The sequence below is a fragment of the Bubalus kerabau genome, chromosome 4 (genome assembly GCF_029407905.1).
Source record: "Bubalus kerabau isolate K-KA32 ecotype Philippines breed swamp buffalo chromosome 4, PCC_UOA_SB_1v2, whole genome shotgun sequence".
NCBI lineage: Eukaryota > Metazoa > Chordata > Mammalia > Artiodactyla > Bovidae > Bubalus > Bubalus kerabau.
Window position 1 is genome coordinate 110,305,364 of NC_073627.1, and position 23,313 is coordinate 110,328,676.

General features: G+C 39.1%; 1 protein-coding gene across 3 annotated transcripts in view; it reads left to right on the top strand.

The window, feature by feature from the left end:
* The window catches only part of PIP5K1B (phosphatidylinositol-4-phosphate 5-kinase type 1 beta), a 471,859-nt gene that overhangs the window by 251,513 nt on the left and 197,033 nt on the right, over nucleotides 1–23,313 (top strand). For all 3 annotated transcript variants that reach the window (XM_055578263.1, XM_055578262.1, XM_055578261.1), the window contains 2 exons: nucleotides 13,297–13,381; nucleotides 17,105–17,173. In XM_055578263.1, coding sequence (XP_055434238.1) covers nucleotides 17,105–17,173 — 69 coding nt within the window. In that variant the 5' untranslated portion in view covers nucleotides 13,297–13,381. The remainder of the gene's footprint in view (nucleotides 1–13,296; nucleotides 13,382–17,104; nucleotides 17,174–23,313) is intronic.

The following is a 23,313-nucleotide window of genomic DNA, read 5'->3' on the forward strand; positions in this document are numbered from 1 at the left end:
ATATCTTAAGCTTCCCGTGCCTCTCAAGGCTGGGAGACTGTAAACAATCGTATGCATAGCTGTAGGTGTCCGGGTAAACTTGTCAGGCGAGTTAGAGAGCCACCTGAGGGGTTTGGATTTAAACACTCCTAATTGCTCAGGAACTTTATTAATTGGAGCTGTAAGTTAGCTCTTTGACAGAGAGAGCGAGATTGGTGGTGGGGGACAGCCCCCAGTAAAGTCAGAGGTGAGTGCACAAGGCAATAAAGTAGGCAGACTCTGGTTTTTTGGGGGTAGATGCTCGAGAATATCCGGGGGCACTCCCGAGGCTCGATCCCGCCTTTGCGTATGCCGAGCCTCCTTCCTCATGACCTTTGTCACGAGTGGAATGTCTCTCGCCGGCTCCCGGCAACTCTCCTATGACTTTGGCCAGCCCTGGACCAACCCCACTTGACAGTTCAGTCCCTGCATTGTCAGAACATTCTTGATTCGGATAATCCAGTGGCTTGGCCTGGGCCCAGCGTGCCCCCTTGGCTCATTCCAAAGCTGGGATGGAGGTGGGGAGGGTACCACAGGCAGGGGAACAGCTGCTCTTAGAGCTCCCATGAACTGGCCACAGTTAGTGAGGCTCAAAAACTCCGTCACCCTGACTGACCCTCATACTCCCACAGACCCTGGCAACGCCTGTGTTCTGACCATGTTTTTGTTGTCAGCACCACACAGGGCTCCATCTGTTCAGTTTCCAGCTCAACCCTGGCCTTCTAGGTTCTCACCACCATGACCATTGTGGCAGATGCTCCGTTCACTCTTTCAATCCTGTCTTCCCTTCCCATTCCATCCTGTCTCCTCTTAAGCAATATTATTATTATTTTTAATCTTACTGGCCTCCCACTCAAAAGCCTTCAACAGGTGTTCATATCTGATTTGTCATATCTGTGGTGGGCTCCCAAGGCCATCTAGCCTGGGACTAACCATTGGCTTCAGCTTGATTGCCCACTATTAGATCAGGATGGTCATCTTCTCTCACTGGTAGTTTTCCCATATGTGCCACCCCTAGTCACCTGCCAGCTCCTGCATTTGCAAGGACTGCTTACTTTAGACCCTGTCACCTGCTCTTCCCTGAACCAACTCCTTTGGTCTTGACTCTCCAGTTAAACAGTTGGTTTATTGAAAACAGCTGCATGTCAGGATGTCTCAAAACTGTACATAACTGAGTACATGTTAGAACTTGGGAAATTTAATATTTAGGGATTAACAGCTGATTTATGATCTCATGGACTTTGGTTTGGGGGTTAGGTTTTTATGTTTTGGTCTTTAATTTTTAATTGCATTTTTTAGAACATTCCATGTAAGCCTTCTGACTGTGATAATTGAATACTTGTTAGAGGCAAAGCCAAGTATGGGGTATTAGCTCCTAATCCTGTTAAAGACTTGCCCATTATTCCTGTGCTTTTGTTTTGGCTCTTTTTTAAGCACTGTGACAACAGGGACCATATTATTCCTTGTTGTTTCCCTCCGAGTACTTTCCATAGAAGTTCTGGAATCAATGTTTAGGTAAATGTCCTAAGTGGTCATCTCACCAGTTTTCCCTCTGTCTTGATTTTTATATTTGTGCCTTGTTTGAAACTTCTTTCATTGCTTGTTGATTTATTAAGGTGTATGGTGGGCTGCCATCTATGGGGTCGCACAGAGTCGGACTTGACTGAAGCGACTTAGCAGCAGCAACAGCAGCAGCAGCAGCAGCCTAGAACTCTAGAAGATTTTTTGTTGGACAGAATTTTTCTCCTGCTCAGTCTCTTTTTACTATTCGGAGCATTCGTCATCCCCTTGAGCAGTGTGTTTCTTTTAGGGTCCTATCTATCCCCACTTTTTGTCCTTTCAGACTTCCCCTAGACACACAGCACCGAAACACTGGTAAAAAGAAAGTGCTTTGGGGTAAACTACTAGCTATCCTTTGTTTCTCTGGTTTTCTGTAAAAAAATGATGAAATAAACCCAGAAATGCCATGCACATTGCAGCAGGAGCAGAACCCAGTCGATTTTGGTTATTTTGTTTGGGCTGCTTCTGAGTCCAAACATTTTTCTACCAATCACCACTGCTTTTGTTCACATTTGGTTCACACAATTATTATTACTGTAATAATTGATTAATTTCTGAGGAATCTATTCTTGGGAGGAGAGGAAAAATAGCTTAGCAATAAAATGTGGACAGAAAACATAATCTAGTAAATAAAAAAATAAAATTTACAGTGCAGTGAGAATATACTATTGTGAAATCTACCCAATATCAGATGTCTAGTAAAAACTAGGAAAGAAAAAATTTAAGCATTATGCAGAGGTGGAAAGTTCAACTATGTGAAATTCTTACTGATTATTCCAGATATTTCTGGGAAGAGACAAAAGTAACAATGATTATAAAGACTTCATGGAGGCTTTTTGGAAGTATAAGTGTCATGACCATATATGAATTTGCTCTCCTGACTCTCAGCCTTTTTGTCTGTTTGTTTGGCTGTGCCAAGCCTTGGCTGTGGCAGGTGGGCTGTTAGTTGTGCATGTGGGATCTAGTTTCCTGACCAAGGATCGAAGCAGGCCCCCTGCACTGGGAGGGCAGATTCTTAACCACTGGACCACCAGGGAAGTCCCTGACCTTCTGCTCTTCCCCCCACCCTCTTATGCTACACACAAACACACAGTAGGTCTTTGTGTATTTAACATGAAGATCGGGGCAGGAGAGGACTATGCAATGTTTTACTGAAAGGCTGTGAGTTATACTGGTCTGGAACCAACACATCCTTCACAGTCGTTTCCATGGGCTAATTTCTTCCATCTAATGTTTGCAGCGAAGGCTTGGTTAGAAAAGACGTATGAATTCTTTGAGCACCTTTGTTGGGAAAATGAATTACAAGTGGTTTGTTTTATGCCGAGCCTTTTGTCAATGCCATTTATAGCTATTCTCTGTATTCGCTTGGTAAGAGCCACTCGGAGAGTGGATGAATGTGTTTTTTGAGAGACTATAAGAGCTCTGCAATTTGTTTTGGTTGGTCTCCATTTGGATTCATAGCAAGCAAGTGCCATCATTTGGAATCAGTTTTGGCAGCAGCTTGGTTATATAAATATTAGATACATGAAATGCAGCCTCATTTAAATTATTTTCATCAGTAGGAATAGGGGAGCCGCATACTGACTATAAGAGCACCAAGATTCTATTTCTATGGCTTCTGAGCTTACAAATGTGTAATATATCATATGTCTGAACATATGTGTGAATAGGTGGTCTCCATTGCGCAAATACTTAACATGCTGATCTTCTGTATTTTGTTGAGAGTTTATGCAAATATTCTGCTGTTGCTGCTGCTGCTGCTGCTAAGTTACTTCAGTCGTGTCTGACTCTGTGTGACCCCATAGATATGAGCCTCTGATTTCTTAATATAACAGAACTTTTTTTTCTGATCAATCCTTGATGTACTTTGGAAAATACATCAAGGATTGTTTTCAGTTTGGTGTGTTTTTGTTGCTTATATTTAAGCCTTGGAAAATAACCTGTCACATTTTTAAGCTTTTGATTTTTCCTGTCTGTTCTGTTATTGTTTGTTGCCAAAACCACATTAAAAGAGTGACAAACCTCTTCTTAAGTGCCTGGGTAATACTCATTACCTCCCCAGCAAACTATTTACAAGGCTGACATTTTCCTAAGAATGACTTTCGAAGTTTTCATGAATCCATATACATTTTTACAAATGTATTTTTATGCAGGCAAAGGATTGAACAGGGACTTGTGATCATAGGTGAAATGAGCAATCCGGATGTTTGTAACCCTTTAAGTAACATCCTAAGCCTGCTTCTGGGTATATTCTTAAAATGCAAGATTCAAGATCCTTGAGAACATCCAGGAAAATGTGTTAAATATGCTTCATGCTACTGGGGCTTTCTTTAAGCCACCATGGCAACTGGTGTCTTCCTCACCCTCTACTTCCCAGCCTTGTGTCCCCCCAAAACTGCTCAGTTTCAGTGTTCCTCATAAGTGAAATTTTCCGTGGTCCCTGCAGGCTGACTCAGGCATTTCTTTCTCCAAGAACCCTAGCCAAGCACATGTCGTGTTGTGTTGTACCTGTCTCCACGTCTGTCTCTCTGCTGATGTGACTCAAAATGACTGAAAGCATAGAATTGTAGAAGACTCTGAAATAGTGTAAATTATTTATTTCTTACACTAACAGGATCCAGATACCAAAATACCAGAAAGGATAGATAAGTCATCAACTAGTTACAAAAAATAGGCTGCAGTCCATGGGGTCGCTAGAGTCAGACACGACTGAGCGACTTCACTTTGACTTTTCACTTTCATGCATTGAGAAGGAAATAGCAACCCACTCCAGTGTTCTTGCCTGGAGAATCGCAGGGACAGGGAAGCCTGGTGGGCTGCCGTCTATGGGGTCACACAGAGTCGGACACGACTGAAGCGACGCAGCAGCAGCAGCAGCAGCAGCAGCAGCAGCATGGCGTGTATAATTGTTAGCTGAACTGGTATCTTAATTGGATCATGTGACACCATAAGTTGGCTCTGTTTTATGTCAGAAATAGTTAAGAAAATAAATTCTAACTGGAAGTCTTGTGTCAGATTACATAGTAACATATCTCCTAAGGAGACGTGAGTCTTATGACTATGCCCTTGCTTGGCCATTAGAATTTCTGCATTCCAAGCTCTTGCCAGGGACTATAATTTTGAGTGCTCACCTGTCCAATTCTTATCAAAAGGTTGGTTATGACAAACAATTTTCATAGAGCACTGCCTGAAGGATATAAGTCCATTCATTCATCAACTAGATAGCCTACATATTATTCATGAGTTAAGTCACAGATCCCTGTGTAATAGCTTCTTGTTGATTTCCCTTCACTGGGCAGGACCGACAGAAAAAGAAATATCTGTCCTTACGGAATTTTTGAACTATATGTTGAAAGAGAAAACTCTCATAGGTTTCTAGACAGAGAAAACCAATAAGTTATTAGGACAGGAGCATCAGACTAGCATCAAAACTACTCATCTGTAAGCCAGGAAGATGGCAGGATCATATCAACAGAGACATGAAAGAAAAGGGCTGGGAGTTAAGAATCCAAGAGATCTAGTTACAAATGAAGACAAAGGAAAGACATTTCTGGACATGGAGTGACACAGAGTGGACTGTCCATGTGCCACTTCTGAGTAATTATTTGAGAAGTGTTCCAACTGAATGAAAATTGAATCAGAACACGGGTGTGCAGATAGCAGGAGATGAAGAGCCAAAGAAACAATGATGAGCAACAAATGTTGTAAAACTTATGGTCAAAGTCTAAATAAATGATAATAATGTGCCCATGAACTATAAACTGTTCATTAAGAAGAGCCGTCTCAACAAAGAGGAGATAGTTCAAAATGGAGCAATCATTGAGAGAGTCAAGTTTTTTCATGTATCTTGTCTTAGGGATGAGGAAGAAATGTCATGGGCTGGACTCTCTGGAAGCAGATACTGGGACAGAGATTGGGGTGCAAGATGTTTTTAGGGATCAAAAAACAGATGTTGAAGTCCTAACCTCCAGTACCTGTGAACACTGACCTTATTTGAAAATAGTCTTTGCAGATATAATCATCATCATGTGAAAACTCGTAGTTTAACACCACCCCCTCCCCCCAAATCTAGTTTGAAGCTATATGTCAGGAACACAGTTGAAACCAAATGACAAATAAAAAAGCTGAAGTTAAAGAAATGGAAGAGGAGATACGCACCACGTACAAATAAAAGAAAGCAGATGAGGCTATTACTGTCAACTAAGATGGAACCCAAGACCAATAGTATTAAATAAGAAAAAAAGATAACTTTACAGAGAAGAGTGCAGTTCAACAAGGACACTATTATTCACATATCCTTTGTACACTGGCCAGCATAGTTTTAGAAATCTTAAGGCACAAAAAAGAAGTAAAAATATATGAGAATATATAACCATATCAGAGAATTTTAATATATTTTTTCATAATTTGATAAAGTAGACAGTATTATAAGATGATGTGTTTTTCTACCCTATATGCAGAAATGCACGCTTTTCTCTTGTGTCTTTGGAACATTTTCAAAAAGTTATTCAATGGCCATAGGAAAAAGCATATTTTGGGGGGCCAGGGCTAGCTTTTAGTCATTCCATGTTTTGATCCCAGTGCAGTAAGCAAGAATGTGGCAATGAAAGAAATAATAGTATTAATAATGAAAATATAAATGCTTAGCACTAAGGAACCCTCTTACAGATGATTCCTAGATCAAGTTGAAAATCAATCAAATTAAATCAAAATCAAATTAAAAATGGCAAATTTATTTGGAAATAAACTAAACAGAAGACTTCATCAAAATTTATGTTCAGTTCAGTTCAGTCGCTCAGTCGTGTCTGACTCTTTGCGACCCCATGAATCGCAGCACGCCAGGCCTCCCTGTCCATCACCAACGCCCGGAGTTCACTCAAACTCACATCCATCGAGTCAGTGATGCCATCCAGCCATCTCATCCTCTGTCGTCCCCTTCTCATCCGGCCCCCAATCCCTCCCAGCATCAGAGTCTTTTCCAGCTCTTCGCATGAGGTGGCCAAAGTACTGGAGTTTCAGCTTTAGCATCATTCCTTCCAAAGAAATCCCAGGGCTGATCGCCTTCAGAATGGACTGGTTGGATCTCCTTGTAGTCCAAGGGACTCTCAAGAGTCTTCTCCATCACAGTTCATAAGCATCAATTCTTCGGCACTCAGCCTTCTTCACAATCCGACTCTCACATCCATACATGACCACTGGAAAACCATAGCCTTGACTAGGCAGACCTTTGTTGGCAAAGTAATGTCTCTGCTTTTGAAAATGCTATCTAGGTTGGTCATAACTTTCCTTCCAAGAGTAAGCGTCTTTTAATTTCATGGCTGCAGTCACCATCTGCAGTGATTTTGGAGCCCAGAAAAATAAAGTCTGACACTGTTTCTACTGTTTCCCCATCTATTTCCCATGAAGTGATGGGACCGGATGCCATGATCTTTGTTTTCTGAATATTGAGCTTTAAGCCAACTTTTTCACTCTCCTCTTTCACTTTCATCAAGAGGCTTTTTAAGTCCTCTTCACTTTCTGCCATAAAGGTGGTGTCATCTGCATATCTGAGGTTATTGATATTTCTCCCGGCAATCTTGATTCCAGCTTGTGTTTCTTCCAATCCAGCGTTTCTCATGATGTACTCTGCATATAAGTTAAATAGGCAGGGTGATAATATACAGCCTTGACGTACTCCTTTTCCTATTTGGAACCAGTCTGTTGTTCCACGTCCAGTTCTAACTGTTGCTTCCTGACCTGCATACAGATTTCTCAAGAGGCAGGTCAGGTGGTTTGGTATTCCCATCTCTTTCAGAATTTCCCACAGTTTATTGTGATCCACACAGTCAAAGGCTTTCGCGTAGTCAGTAAAGCAGAAATGATGTTTTTCTGGAACTCTCTTGCTTTTTCCATGATCCAGCGGATGTTGGAATCCAGGCAATTTGATCTCTGGTTCCTCTGCCTTTTCTAAAACCAGCTTGAACATCAGGAAGTTCACAGTTCATGTATTGCTGAAGCCTGGTTTGGAGAATTTTGAGCATTACTTTACTAGCATGTGAGATGAGTGCAATTGTGCGGTAGTTTGAATTCTTTGGCATTGCCTTTCTTTGGGATTGGAATGAAAACTGACCTTTTCCAGTCCTGTGGCCACTGCTGAGTTTTCCAAATTTGCTGGCATATTGAGTGCAGCACTTTCACAGCATCATCTTTCAGGATTTGAAATAGCTCAACTGGAATTCCATCCCCTCCACTAGCTTTGTTTGTAGTGATGCTTTCTAAGGCCCACTTGACTTCACATTCCAGGATATCTGGCTCTAGGTGAGTGATCACACCATTGTGATTATCTGGGTCGTGAAGATCTTTTTTGTACAGTTCTTCTGTGTATTCTTGCCACCTCTTCTTAATATCTTCTGCTTCTGTTAGGTCCATACCATTTCTGTCCTTTATCGAGCCCATCTTTGCATGACATGTTCCCTTGGTATCTCTAATTTTCTTGAAGAGATCTCTAGTCTTTCCCATTCTGTTGTTTTCCTCTATTTTTTTGAGTTGATCGCTGAGGAAGGCTTTCTTATCTCTTCTTGCTATTCTTTGGAACTCTGCATTCAGATGTTTATATCTTTCCTTTTCTCCTTTGCTTTTCACTTCTCTTCTTTTCACAGCTATTTGTAAGGCCTCCCCAGACAGCCATTTTGCTTTTTTGCATTTCTTTTCCATGGGGATGGTCTTGATCCCTGTCTCCTGTACAATGTCACAAACCTCATTCCATAGTTCATCAGGCACTCTATCAGATCTAGTCCCTTAAATCTATTTCTCACTTCCACTGTATAATCATAAGGGATTTGATTTAGGTCATACCTGAATGGTCTAGTGGTTTTCCCTACTTTCTTCAATTTCAGTCTGAATTTGGCAATAAGGAGTTCATGGTCTGAGCCACAGTCAGCTCCTGGTCTTGTTTTTGCTGACTGTATAGAGCTTCTCCATCTTTGGCTGCAAAGAAGATAATCAGTCTGATTTCGGTGTTGACCATCTGGTGATGTCCATGTGTAGAGTCTTCTCTTGTCTTGTTTGGAAGAGGGTATTTGCTATGCCCAGTGCATTTTCTTGGCAAAACTCTATTAGTCTTTGCCCTGGTTCATTCCATATTCCAAGGCCAAATTTGCCTGTTACTCCAGGTGTTTCTTGACTTCCTACTTTTGCATTCCAGTCCCCTATAATGAAGAGGACATCTTTTGGGGATGTTATTTCTAAAAGGTCTTGTAGGTCCTCATAGAACTGTTCAACTTCAGCTTCTTCAGCATTACTGCTTGGGGCATAGACTTGGATTACTGTGATATTGAATGGTTTGCCTTGGAAACGAACAGAGATCATTCTGTCGTTTTTGAGATTGCATCCAAGTACTGCATTTCGGACTCTCTTGTTGACCATGATGGCTACTCCATTTCTTCTGAGGGATTCCTGCCTGCAGTAGTAGATATAATGGTCATCTGAGTTAAATTCACCCATTCCAGTCCATTTTAGTTCACTGATTCCTAGAATGTCGCCATCTCATGTTTGACCACTTCTAATTTGCCTTGATTCATGGACCTGACATTCCAGGTTCCTATGCAATATTGCTCTTTACAACATCGGACCTTGCTTCTAGCACCGGTCACATCCACAACTGGGTACTGTTTTTGCTTTGGCTCCATCCCTTCATTCTTTCTGGAGTTATTTCTTCACTGATCTCCAGTAGCATATTGGGCATCTACCGACCTGGGGAGTTCCTCTTTCAGTATCCTATCATTTTGCCCTTTCATACTGTTCATGGGGTTCTCAAGACAAGAATACTGAAGTGGTTTGCCATTCCCTTCTCCAGTGGACCACATTCTTATATTCAAGAATACTTTCAGCCTAAGTGACTTTAATACGATTTTTTAAAAGAGTGAAAATGAACTAAGCAGTGTATCTAAGAAATTCTTAAAAAGCCTGAAGAAGATATTATTAATAGTAAAAGTTAAAATTAATGGAAGTGGCCACAAAAAACAAACAATAGAAAAGAGAAGTCTGACTAAAAAGTACATATTCATGACATATATATACAATATATAATACATCTATATTTTTAAATACATGCACACACATACACTCTATCAGGAATAAATAAGAAGACATTAAAAGAATTCAATAACAATATTATGTTTAACTATATGACAATAAATTTTACAATCTAAAGGAAATTGATTATTTTTCCAACAGAATATAAATTATAGAAATTTGATTCAAAGAAAGGTTATAAATTTCAAGAAATGAATAATCCAAAAAACTGAGTGCACATAGAAAGCCTTTCAATTTTATGAAAGTATTCATTTTTTATTAACAAAACCTGAAAAAGATGGAAGAAAAACCATTCAATTTCCATTATAAAAATATCCTTTTTAAAATAGTAGAAAATCAAATCCAAGTTAGAGGTTTTCTAGAAATATATAATTTTTCATTGTGAAATTTCTCAATGTTTTATATGTCATAGCAGAATAAAAGATAACGCTTATATCAACTGATGTTGAACATGCACTTGAAGTAATTCATTAGACATTCCTAATAAAAAGTAAAGTAAAGGGGAATATAGCAGAAAGAAGCTACCATGCTACCATGCAAACAAAAACATTATGGAGGACAGTGACTACTGTAGGGTTATATTCTAAATATCAAGCACTACTGCTGTTAACCACTGTTATTCAGTGTTTTCTTAAAGAAGTACAGTGAATGCAATAAGAAAAGAAATAGAAATAAGATGTATAAATACTGCATGTGATGAAATTGAGACTCTACTTAAAAATCTTTTTTTTTTATGAGACTCTACTTAAAATCTTTTAAAATTCTGTAAGAGGATTTGGTAAAATGACTAGGTGAAAGATAATAGATGAAACCCAATAATTCTCTTTCTGTGAATTAATAACTGGTTAGAAATACAAATAGAAAAATTTAAATTGTCACCCTATTTAAAAGTGTGACAAGCTAAAATATCTGGGGATGAATTTAGTAAGATGTAAGACAAATACAAAAATATGGATGTAGTAAAAGATATAAAATAACATTTGGAGACAGAACTGGACCATGTTTTTGAATAAGAAAACTTAAAAATCCCTAAAATATTAATGCTTCCAAAATTAGTATATAAATTTAATATAACTCTGGTCAGAATGCCAAGTTGATAGGGGGTGAATGGCGTGGGCATGTTTTCAGGTCAAGCAATGTGATTTTAAAGTCCATATAAAAATATAAACTTGGAAGAAAAATAGTATGGGAACTTGTAGCAGCAGATATCACAAGCATGCTGTCTTATTACTGCATTTAAGACAACATGTTAGCTTAGAAATGTCAAAAAGCCTTTGACTCAGAGAGTCCAGAAATATATTAAAGTATATAGGAAAACTTAATATTTGCTAAAGGAGGCATGTCTTTCCAGTGAGAAGATAGGTTATAAAGTAAAGGATGCTGGGCAAATTAGCTACCCATCTGGAAGAAGATGAGGTTAGTTAGATTCCATTTGAAGTGAGGATCAAATGTTAAAAATGAACTATAAAGATGTTTGATGAAAATATAGGAGAATACATGTAGTATAACACCAGACTTGGAAACCTCTCTCAAGTAAGACAGTAAATCCATAGTCCATATAGGAAAATGAATAGATTTGATTATGTAAATATTTAAAATGTCTACCTTACAAGACACCATAAACAGAACCAAAAGATGAACAACACCTGCAGCTCATGAGACAGAGTTAATGTTTAATGTACCAGGAGATCTTACAGATTATAAAAGAAAAGTATAAAAGCACGGTATAAAGATAAGCAAAGGATGTGAACTGAAAATGGAAATCATCAGTAAACCTGTGAAGAGAATAGGCCTCGTTAGTGGTGTGTGTGCTAAATCACCTTAGTCATGTCTGACTCTTTGCAACCCTATGGATTGCAGCCCACCAGACTCCTCTGTCCATGGGATTCTCCAGGCATGAATACTGGAGTAAGTTGCCATCCCCTCCTCCAGGGGATCTTCCCAAGCCAGGGATCGAACCCATGTCTCTTATGTCTCCTGCACTGGCAGGCAGATTTCTTACCACTAGCACCACCTGGAAGCCCATTAGTGGTGAGAGAACATGAATTAAAATGACTGAGGTGTCATTCTCCGCCCATCAAATTGGCAAACATTTTAAACATGGCAAACATCCAGTGCTGATTAGTATGTCAATAAGCAGATACTCATGCATCATGGAACTGATTTGCTTCACCCTTTTTATACAAAGGAATGTAACAAAGACCCTTCAAATACTTAATGCACTTCAAGTTGGGATTGATTGCCAGAATTCTTTCCCACAGAAATAAAAGCACTAGAACATTAAAGGTGTTTGTGTAAGTCTGTTTATTCCTTCTTTGGCTACAATAGCCCATCCTGGAAACAGTCTGAATGTTTTCCCAGAAGGAAGTGTTTGCTTCAATGATGGTACATCCATTTTGTGGAAACAATGCAGTTATTTGTAAATGAGATAAATATGTAATATAGACTTGAAGAAATATATTTAAAATGCCAATAAAAGTAAATGGCTGAAATAAGTGTGTGTATGTGTGTGTATAGGACAGGGAAGATTTTGGGAGGATAGTCAACAAACTGTTCCCATTGATTAACTCATTGGAGAGAAACTGGTGGAATCTTATTTACTTTTACTTTCTGTGTGTGAGGTGTTCAGTCCTGTCCGACTCTTTGTGACCCCATGGACTGTAGCCTACCAGGCTCCTCTGTCCTGGAGTGAGTTGCCATTGCCTTCTCCAGGGGATCCTCTTGACCCAGGGATTGAACTCAGGTCTCCTGCATGGCAGGTGGATGCTTCACCATCTGAGCCACCAGGGAAGCCCATTTTTATTTGAAACTCTATTTTTAAAATTGGTTACCATGAGCAAGTATCTCTTTTGTATAAAAACATAGCAAGAGAAGAGGTTTGTTGAACTATCCTTTGAAGTTGTGTTATTGAAACAACCCTCATGAAAATCACATGACTTATAACAGGGATAATAGTGAAAAATTATCCACACATCATGTGGGGTCTCTTTTATGTAGACCCACAGGAGAAATGTTCACTCCAGCCTTAATCCCCAGTGTGGTTCATTTGAGCAACTGACTTGTTTTTATCTTATGAGCATTGGGCATTTATGTAACTGATTATGTCTTCCTCTGCTATGACCACTAGGAATCTCAGAGTCTGCTGGAGACTGACTAGGGTATTCAATGACTATACAGGATTACGTAGTGCACATTCTTTGTACAGCCCATACTGCTGGCACCACCTTGTTCCTCACCTTTATCTTCCCTTTATTTATACACACATCACTTCATTTGTTTTAATTTTGAGTGAGTGAGTGAAAAGTTGCTCAGTCATGTCTGACTCTTTGGGATCCCATGTAGCCTGCCAGGCTCTTCTGTCCATGGAATTCTCCAGGCAGGAATACTGGAATGGGTAGCCTTTCACTTTTCCGGGGATCTTACCAACCCAGGGTTCAAACCCAGGTCTCCCGCATTGCAGGAGGCTTCTTTACCGTCTGAGTCACCAGGGAGGCCCCTTAGCTGACTACAGTGTGTGTGTGTGTGTGTGTGTATATATATATATATATATAAATATATATATAACCCTGTGGCCACCTCTTATCCTTTCTGGGAGATGAAAGAGAGGTATGAATAAATAATGACCAGTGATTTCTATTTTAACAGAAACCTGGGAAGGGGAACAGTCTCAACAATGAATAGGCCACTCAGCACAACCAGCTACAGATGACTGGCCATTTCATTTACGAAGGTAAGGAAGTACAGTCTATATTTTAATTATTTCCAGTGGATTCATTATGTTTACAAATACTATAAATCATGTATCTAGTTCATGGCCTTTAACGTTGACATTATCAGATTAAAAACAGAAAATAAGCAAATAGGAAGAGGAAATTTTGTGGATGTTGTTATGCTGAAAGGGTCAGAACCCAGGAGATGTGGTCTCTGCTTTTAATTACTGTGTGTTAAATATCTGACAAGTGTTAATGTTTTCATTACTTTTAAATATAGCAGTGCTTACTGCAGAATGCTTGGAGAATATAGCAAAAAATTAACATGAAAACACAAAGCATTCACAATCTCATCGTCTGTAGATACTTACCAGTACTTCTGTGAATGTCTTTCCTCCTTCCTTGTACACATATGTAAAAATATATATGATTATAATGTTTTTAAAAACTATTTTTAATCCATACTTATCTTGGCTTCCATAGTTATTATATATGATGTACCTTAACTAGTGCAGAACGTTGCAAGTCTAGGAACAAACAGTTATTATCACATGCATTCTAAGTCGCTTCAGTTGTGTCTGACTCTTTGCAGCCCTCTTAGCCTGCCAGGCTCCTCTGTCCATGGGATTCTCCAGGCAAGAATACTGAAATGATTTGAAATGGGTTGCCATGCCCTCCTCTAGGGGATCTTCCCAACCTAGGGATCAAACCCACTTCTCCTGAGTCTTGGCAGGTGGATTCTTTTACCACTGAGACACCTGGGAAGCCCAGTAATTATCACTGTGACAATTTTAATAGCCATTTACAGTTAACCAGGGCATCCACAAGCATCTCCTTTGCCTCTCCTACATGGATATCCCAGTGAATAGGTCCATGTGGACTTTGTTAAACATCATCCTACAGGGGGGAAAAAAAAAACCTTTGAACCCAGGTGATATCTCATGGCCTCCCTTTAACATTATTATCTCTGTTGTGCTGCCTAAAGGGAATTGTTTACAAAATAATAAAAACCATCTAATCATCTGTCCTTTATTCATGCCATTTGTCAACCCCTCATTAAGGTTGTATTTTCAAGCCCCTTCAACTATGCTCTTGAAGTTTTTCAGTTTTAATAGCTGCAAAGGCTTAGATAAGGTGAAATTACTGAAATGGCATTCTTTATGGAGATCTTCATTCTGTGGGCTCTATTAAACAGTTGAAGATTAAAGAAAATCCTACTCTTACTTATTAGTAGTAGTATGTACTAAATTACACTAACATACCCTAATATAGAAATTGGGATCAAATATTTGATTGCTATGCTATGCTATGCTAAGTCACTTCAGTCGTGTCCGACTCTGTGTGACCCTATAGATGTCAGCCACCAGGCTCCCCCGTCCCTAGCCTAGGATTCTCCAGGCAAGAATGCTGGAGTGGGTTGCCATTTCCTTCTCCAATGCATGAAAGTGTTTACTCCCTGTATATTCTTAAAGTGATTATGTAATTTGAGCTTTCAAGAGGGATGGTACAGGATTGGGTTTGGTTTTTACCCTGAGCCTGATATTATAAAACATATTAGATATTCTAATTCTGCTGCTAAGTCGCTTCAGTCATGTCCGACTCTGTGCGACCCCACAGACGGCAGCCCACCAGGCTCCCCCGTCCCTGGGATTCTCCAGGCAAGAACACTGGAGTGGGTTGCCATTTCCTTCTCCAATGCATGAAAGTGAAAAGTGAAAGTGAAGTCGCTCAGTTGTGTCTGACTCTTAGCAACCCCATGGACTGCAGCCTACCAGGCTCCTCCATCGATGGGATTTTCCAGGCAAGAGTACTGGAGTGGGGTGCTATTGCCTTCTCCAATTCTAATTCTACTAATATATTTTTCACATCTCACCAAAATATCATGAAGAGACTAGAAAAGTCAATTATTCGTTTAACAAATTAAGTACATAGAGAGTGGGAAGCAGTAGTGTATGAAACATCTGTCCTTGAAAACTTTATATTCTAATATGGACAGATTAAATGGAACTGAAAGTTTATTTAAGAGAATGCTTGGATTGGTAGGCAGTCATAGGTCTGGTGAAATTGGCTTGCCATGGCCCATTCTTCCATTTTCTTGGATGGTTTTTAGTCACATCAAACTCATGGCAGTCATTTTGTTTCAGTATAGAGAAATGGCTGGCAGGTTCTTAGGCTTCACCCACAGTGTTTATTAAAAGCCCAGGATTTAAAATGTGCTTCAAAGGCTTATGAGAAAGTCAGAAGTTTCTCCTCCATGGTGTATAGAATGCTCTTCATTACAATTTAAGACATGGCCCTTAAATATCACGGCTCCCTGATTATGTCCTTACCCTTATTTACCACATAAGTAACTGACTTTAAGAAGTCAGATGAATTAGAATATACAAAAATCTTATTATTAAAAGATGAGAGGAACACATGTTTAAATATCTGATACCTCGCAATGAAAAAGTTTTTATATAAAATCATTGGAATAAATCACAAAGATGGTCAATAGTTTTAAGTATAAAAATATTAAACTTCTCCATGTCATAATTATAAACCAAATTAAAAGAAAGGAGCATGGAAGATACTAATAATATGCTGTAAACAGCTTAATAACCTTAATACATTAAAAACCAATAAGGAAATCACTAATATTACTGACCATAATAGGTAAAAAATCAATACCTAAGACACTAAACACCAAAAGATCAGTGAACAAAATAATAGAAAAGCTGAAAGAAGAAATACAGAGAGCTTAAAAAAAAAGACATATAAACAATGTTAACCTTCACTAACAATTTTCAAAGAGGCAAATTAAAATCAGGAGGTACTTTCTTTTACCTGTCAAATTAGCAAAGATAGTTAAAATGATCATAGTCGTTGCTAAGCATGTAATGAAACCAGCTCCCACTTACTGCTGATAGTGTGAATGGGTGTATTCTTCTAGGAAAGAAATTTAGCAGTATGTGGTAAGAGCTTTCAATTTTTTAAATGACCTAGTAATTCTAGGAAACTAGTTCAATAAAACATTGAAGTTGGACAAAGGTAGAAGCACAAAATCATTGCTATTACATTATTTGTAGAAACAAAACCCCTGAACCACATCAACTGTTCTTCAATATTGGCATTGTTAACTAAAGTATTAACACACATTTATGTTCATACAGTGATGTCTCTTGCAACTAGTAAAAATTATTCTTACAATGAGGTTTTTATATTCAAATGGGAAAATGCTCATTACATAAATGTTCAGTGAGAAATGCTCGATTAAGATGGTATCATAATATTTTTCATTTGAAAGTACATGAAAAAAAGGTGGAAACAAATATACCAAAATGTGAGTAGTAGAGTTGCCCAAGGGCAGTAGAACTGAGTAATTGTTTTGTTGTGATTCATATTTTTTGGTACTTTCCAGATATTTTTACAGGAGACATATATAACCAGAAGAAAAGGGTTTAAGAGTTTGTAGAAAGAAACTTATAATCTGGGCTTGGACTTCCATGGCACCTTTCTTAGAGCATATGGAGTAAAGTATGCTACCAAAATGGTTTATAAGTAAAGCGTTATTTTGGAAAGATTGGGGAACACAGAATTTTTTTTCTTAGTATTTTAAGAAATTTCTTCCTTTTTTAGAGACCACAGCCATAACAACAAAAATGTAATTAACCGAAACAGATTCTGTAGGTAACAATATTATTAGCCTATTGTATTTCAGTGTAGAACTTCTGAATTCAAATAGGTCCACTTCTTTCTTACAGATGTCGTCTGCTGCTGAGAATGGAGACACGGCACCTGGGAAACAAAACGAAGAGAAAACCTATAAAAAGGTGAATGAGTGTGGTGTTTTCTCTTTTTCAGCTCAGAAAGAGGAACTGTTTTATTGCTTAGAATGCTAATATTGCCATAAGCCTTTGCTTCCTCCAAAGCATTTGTATGGAAGTTACTGCCTTAGCTTCCTGTTTCTGTAACAAATGACCAGAAAATTAGCGGCTTAAACAACATGAATGTATTATCTTACAGTTCTGTAGGTCACCAGTCTGACATAGGAATCACTGGGTCGAGAGCCAGGTGTCCACAGGACTGCCTTCCTTTCTGGAGGCTCCAGGGAAGAATTTGTTTTCTTGTTGTTTCCAGCTTCTTGAGGTTGCCTGTGTTCTCCGAGTCATGATTTCCTTTGCAGCAAGGAAATGCCAACTGAGTCTTTATCAGGCCCTATCATTCTGACACTTTTTAAAAGTCTTCATTGAATTTGTTACAATATTGCTTCTGTTTTATGTTTTGCTTTTGGGGGAGCTGCCGAGGCATATGGGATCCTAGCTCTCTGAGCATGGATTGAACCTGCACCCCCTGCATTAGAAGGTAAGTCTTAACCTCTGGACTGCCAGGAAAGTTCCAGTTCTGATACTTTAAATCATAAGTCCCTAACTTGCGGGATCTAACGCCTGATGATATGAGGTAGAACTGATGTAATAATAATAGAAATGAGGTGCACGATAAATGTAACGCTCTTGATAGTAGTTTGCTCACTCAGTCATGCCTTCCGACTCTTTGTGACCCTATGAACTGTAGCCTGCCAGGCTCTTCTGTCCAAGGGATTTTCCAGGCAAGAATACTGGCGTGGGTTGCCATGTCCCTCTCCAGGGGAACTTCCTGACCTAAGGATCAAACCTGGGATTCCTATATTGCAGGCAGTCTCTTGCATTGCAAGTGGATTCTTTTACCGACTAAGCTACCAAGGCAGCTGCTTTGCTTGAGTTATCCTGAAATCACCCCCTCACCACCCAGTTCTTTGAAAAAAATTGCTTGCACAAAGCCAGTACCTGGTACCAAAAAGATTCGGAACCGCTGCTGTAAAGGATGCCTGTGATTATATTGAGCCCCCCTGGATAATCCAGAATACTCCCTTTATTTTAAACTCATCTGATTAGGAACCTTAATTTCCTCGCCACCCTTACTCCTTGTTGTCATGTAATGTAGCGTATTCACAGATCCCAAGAATTTGGGTGTGGACCTCTCGGGGTGGCGGTGGGGGACATTTTTCTGCCCACCACAGTTACTGTGATAGAATATCGACAGAAGGGAGTTACTTGAAAACCCTTCCTAAGAAGAAGGCCCTATGTGTGTGAAATGTTCTGTGTCTACCATAAGAATCTTTTAATTGACTTGCTACTTACCAACAAAATTTTAAACATTTTCCACCCTTAAAAAGGATTTTTAACATGAAATTTCATCGCACCCCTTACTAAGCCTCTCAGATTACATGTCTTCAGCCCATTTCACAAAAATCTCTTTCCACACTTCCCAACATCCCTTGCCTGACTACTCTTTGACTTCAATAAGTTCTTGGTTCCTGGCAACCAAGCTGATGTTCAGAAGCATTACTGGGTAATATATGTCCCCAAGCACCACTGTTCCTGATTTTAAATTGACTATACATTTTACCTTTTAAAAGACCTTGCTCTCCTTCTCTCTTGGGAGTAGATGGTTTGTGTATCATAGGTTTATTATACCTTAACATTTCCTTTTGCATTTTGCTCTGTAATGGATAGCTAGCAGGAAGTTCTGTCATAAAGTACATGAGCCATATGATCTACCCACAGACTCAGGTCATGGAACTAACATGATATATTTCCTGTTTCATTTTCGTGTGGAATAATATATGCTTTTTCCTGGCATGTCTTTTCTTCTGACTTTCCTACTCAGCCAAACCTAGAAGTATAAACAGAGTGGCTGCCACCCAAAGTGGTGATGCGTATGGGGAAGAGTGTAGGGTAAATACTCAAAAGCTCTCACGTGTCATGTTGTAGCTTATAAAATTTGTAAATCTGAACAGAGACAGCAATACATTATTATTTATTTTTAAGCACAGGTAGAAAATGAAATCCTACCTGATATACCCAAGACTCTTTGTAAATTCGGTCGAATGTGAGACCAACACAGAGATGGTCAAACTGCCAGCTTGACATTGCTTCAGATCACTTTCAGGCAGTTTTCTCAGCAGCAAGATGCACTGTGACTCTTGACTCTGTTCTGCTTTACAGGCGCTCTCTAGTGATGCGCAAGGGATAGAAGGAATGTGACCAAGTGATCTTGGAGTCTGCTAAATGTGTCTAGTCCAAGAAGTAGTAAAGTAGGTTTTCAATAATATTATAGGTATGATTTTATAATGAATGTCTCTAACAAGAAAGTTGGCTCAGCATATTGGGAAGGTTGTAAAAACTGAAAATCACATTGTAGGACTGCAGATGATTCTGATAAATAAGAGAAGATGCAGGAAACTTGAGGACAAAAGCAATGATGTCTTTTCATGTGTGATGACATAGCTTTTTAATGATCTCTCATCTTAAAAGGAAGATTAACAAGAGAAGAGGTGTTTAGCCTTTTTGTAAGAAAAGTACCACAGCACAACACAATGCCTAGAACTGTAGCCCTCAGTTAATATGCTGTTGATGTACAAAGCAAGAAGAAGGGATCACGTAGAGAAAAAGTGTTGCTTTGCTAACAGGTAATGGCTCAGCTAAACTATTCAATTTAATTCTTCTCCATTAAGCAAAAGGTCTTTAAACTGGAGGTGTTAATGGTGGACTTAGTAGAATTGATAGCAGGAGTTACATTAGCTGCTGGAGATGTGTTTGTCTCTAGGCCCAGTTAAACCATTTCCCAGATAAAAGAACTTGGAGCTAGAATAGAGAAACCACTGAGTGAACTTTGAAAAATTAGGAGACTGGAAGACTTACCAAAAGTCAGGAGATGAGCAAATATCATCCCTGTTTTCAAAAATGAGGGAAACCATTCTGGAGACCAGACGTGAAACTGTTCCTCAGCGTAATTTGAGCATGGATTAGGATAGCTGTGTCCATTTAAAGAAGAAACACGTGTCTTTTACAAAGCTGCAGAGGTTCATAAAGATGGAGTTTATGTTAAATTAACTGCACTTCCTGTTATGAAAGAATCATTAAATTGGTTGCAGATAAGGAGAATTCTCAAGTTTAATGAATCTTGATTTAAAGATAGCTAGCATATTCTTGTTGCATCCTTTCAGACAACGTGGAAAAGCATGGATAAAGTATTTAATTAGTAGGTTGTACCTGGTTAGACTAATGTTCCCAAAGAGTAGAAGTTTTGTTCCTATTCACTTAGTCTTTACCGACAAGATGCATAAGCTGTCCCTGTGTAGCTTCGTATTTTTACCCATGACCTTCATGAAGACATCAAATTTATACTCTGCAAATGTGCAGATGACAGAAAGCTGGGAGTAATAACAGACTAGATTGGTGTCATCAAATCCACTATGCATTTCATAACTATTGCCCTTTTTATAAATACCTTAAAATAAAATTTCTTTCCCAGTCTTGAAACCTTGACCATGGGGTATGCTCTTTTAAATGACCCATTGGATTTTGCCTGTGACTGACGCCAATCCAGGTTAAGAACACCCTGATCTTGGGTGCTAGATGTGAGAAGAATATCAAAAGAGTTTATAAGGAATTTAGACTTGAGTGGGAGTACCAAGACATGAAAACAATTTTAAAACACAGTAGTCTGTAACAAAGGTTCAAAAGAGGAGAAATCGGTGTAGGGTTAGAGTTAATGAGAGGGTTTAGGTTTTCTGTATCAAGATTCATTGGGCAGCTGCCAGCAACACTCAGCATCATAAGTGCTGTGATGTCCACGTGTTTTTAGGGAACACTCAGAGTTCATGGAACACGGTTATGCTCTCTGAGTCTCAATTATTTTCATGTGACTATTTAGGCTGACTGCTTTTTGTTCCTACGGTTGACCATTTCTCTAATCCATTATCAGTTCCTGGCAAGCCCAGGAAGAATAGTTAAAATCAGTTGGGAAGGTTAATGTCTTTAGCTAATGACTGAGATAAGAATTTTGATTTTAGCTGCTTAAAACAAACATGTTGCCCATGAAAACAGGTATTAAGAGCTGCCTGGCTTTATTAAGGAGTGTGGTGTTTCTGTTCTCAGTTCATTTATTGGGTATCTTCTGCAAGAATTGTAAATGCACAGGCCTCAGGGGCCAGGTAGATAATAAGGGAATAAAACAAGCAGAGAGAAGGTGGTAAACAAGAGAATACATTCCTTTTATAAAGGGGACAGATGGCCTTAAGCACTACCTAATAAACCTTTGTGTGAGGCCTTACCCAGGGTTGCCAGCTAACTGATTTTTCACGAAATAAAGAATGTGGATTCTAATGTAAAACTCCTAATTGTTGAAAGATTGGCAACTGATTCAAAATTATTCAAAATTACACTCAGGAAGTCTGTACACAGTGAAAGATAACAAGGACTCTGACCCTTTCCCTGAATGATTTTCCCTTTAAAAACCTTCATGGTCTGGCAGAATTTCGCAGCTGGTTTCTGGACAGGAATCCACTGTTTCCCCAGGTGCTGGTCTCCTAAATAAAGCAAACTTTCTGTTTCTACCAAAAAAAAAAAAAAAAAAAAAAAAGCCCCCCAAAACAAAACAAAGAAAACCACTTTGAAAAAAGCAACAAACTGTATCAATTGTATCTTGTCCTCACATGGGGGCCAGTTTGCAATCTCTGCACTGTTTGGGTAAGGAGGTGAGATAGGAGAGGAAGATGTCAAAGAAATGCATATAAGGCCTGGTCCCTTCTTCCTGTATCTGTACAATTTATTTAAGAGAAAAGAAATAGACTCACATGAAAAAATTAAATAAGTCAAATTGATATTAAGTGCCAATACAAGTGGCATTTTACTCAATCCTCTAGCAAATCCTGACAAGCACAAAGCTCATTACAGTTGTCTGGGGAAATGTCCTTTTTTTGGACTTGTTTGTTAGCAGAACATTTTGCTGGGATAAATATTTCTTAGATGCCTCATTGCTTTTTGTCATGGCAGAAAATCCCACTTATTCAGGGACTGTGTGTTGATTGATCTACTCATTTGTCTCAGTGATGGGGAATCGAATAGGCACAGGCACAGAATCATTGGGGGTGAACGTAATTTGTTGGAGGGACAGGAGTCTGGTCTAAACAAAGCTAAGTGTCATTGTTTGGAGAAAGCAGAGGAAATTTTGGAAGTGTGGCCTGGCTGTACATGACTGCTAGCTTTGAGTGCTGGTTGGAGGCCTTTGGAATTCATATTCTGAGCCAGCACCATCCATTAGAACTTTTGGTGGTGATGGAAATGTTCTATGATCTGTATTAATACAATAGTTACAAGCTGTGTGTGGCTGTTGGACTTTTGAAATGTGACCCATGTGTTTGAGGAAGGAATTTTTAAAATTTTAGTTAAATAAACACATGTGGCTAACGGCTACCATATTAGATAGCACAATTCTAGGCAGTGAGGTACCGTGACATTGGTTTGGTGGTTACTGACATGATGAAATGACAGTACAAATTACAATGAAGGTTGGCCTTAAAGTTTTCCATCATAGTAACTGATAGAAATTTTCTACTATTGGTGGAACTAGAGAAGTTTGAAGATGAGATTTTTTTTTTTTTTAACAAAGTCATAAGGAAGGAAAGAAGGAAACAGAAAGCAGGACATCAGTTCACTTTATGAGTGGTTTAAACTTGAATAAAATACTAATGCTGGAGGCCTGAGTTTTCTTTCTTTGGAATGTGAGGAAATTGCCCACATCTACTCCCACCCTTCCAAAACAAATATGTCATTGTGGCTCAGTGGCTTATCCCAGGTCACCTAGCAATTCTTAATCAGGGACATGAAAAGTTCCAGCCATAGGTTGTCCTAATTTTGTGACTTGTCCATCAGAATCAATCAGTGTTTCCAGGTTGGCTGGCTGTGGACAGGCATGGGAAATTTTTAGTGCTGCCATTTGCTTTTCTCCTTCTCTCACCTCTCCAGGCAAAAGTTGTCATTCCAGGCCTGACCCTCCCTCCTCTATTCCTCCTTCCATCCTGGGCCTGCCCACAACAGGGCCTCCACCCCCCAGGAGATTCTGGTTTTGATGACTTCCACAGGCTGCT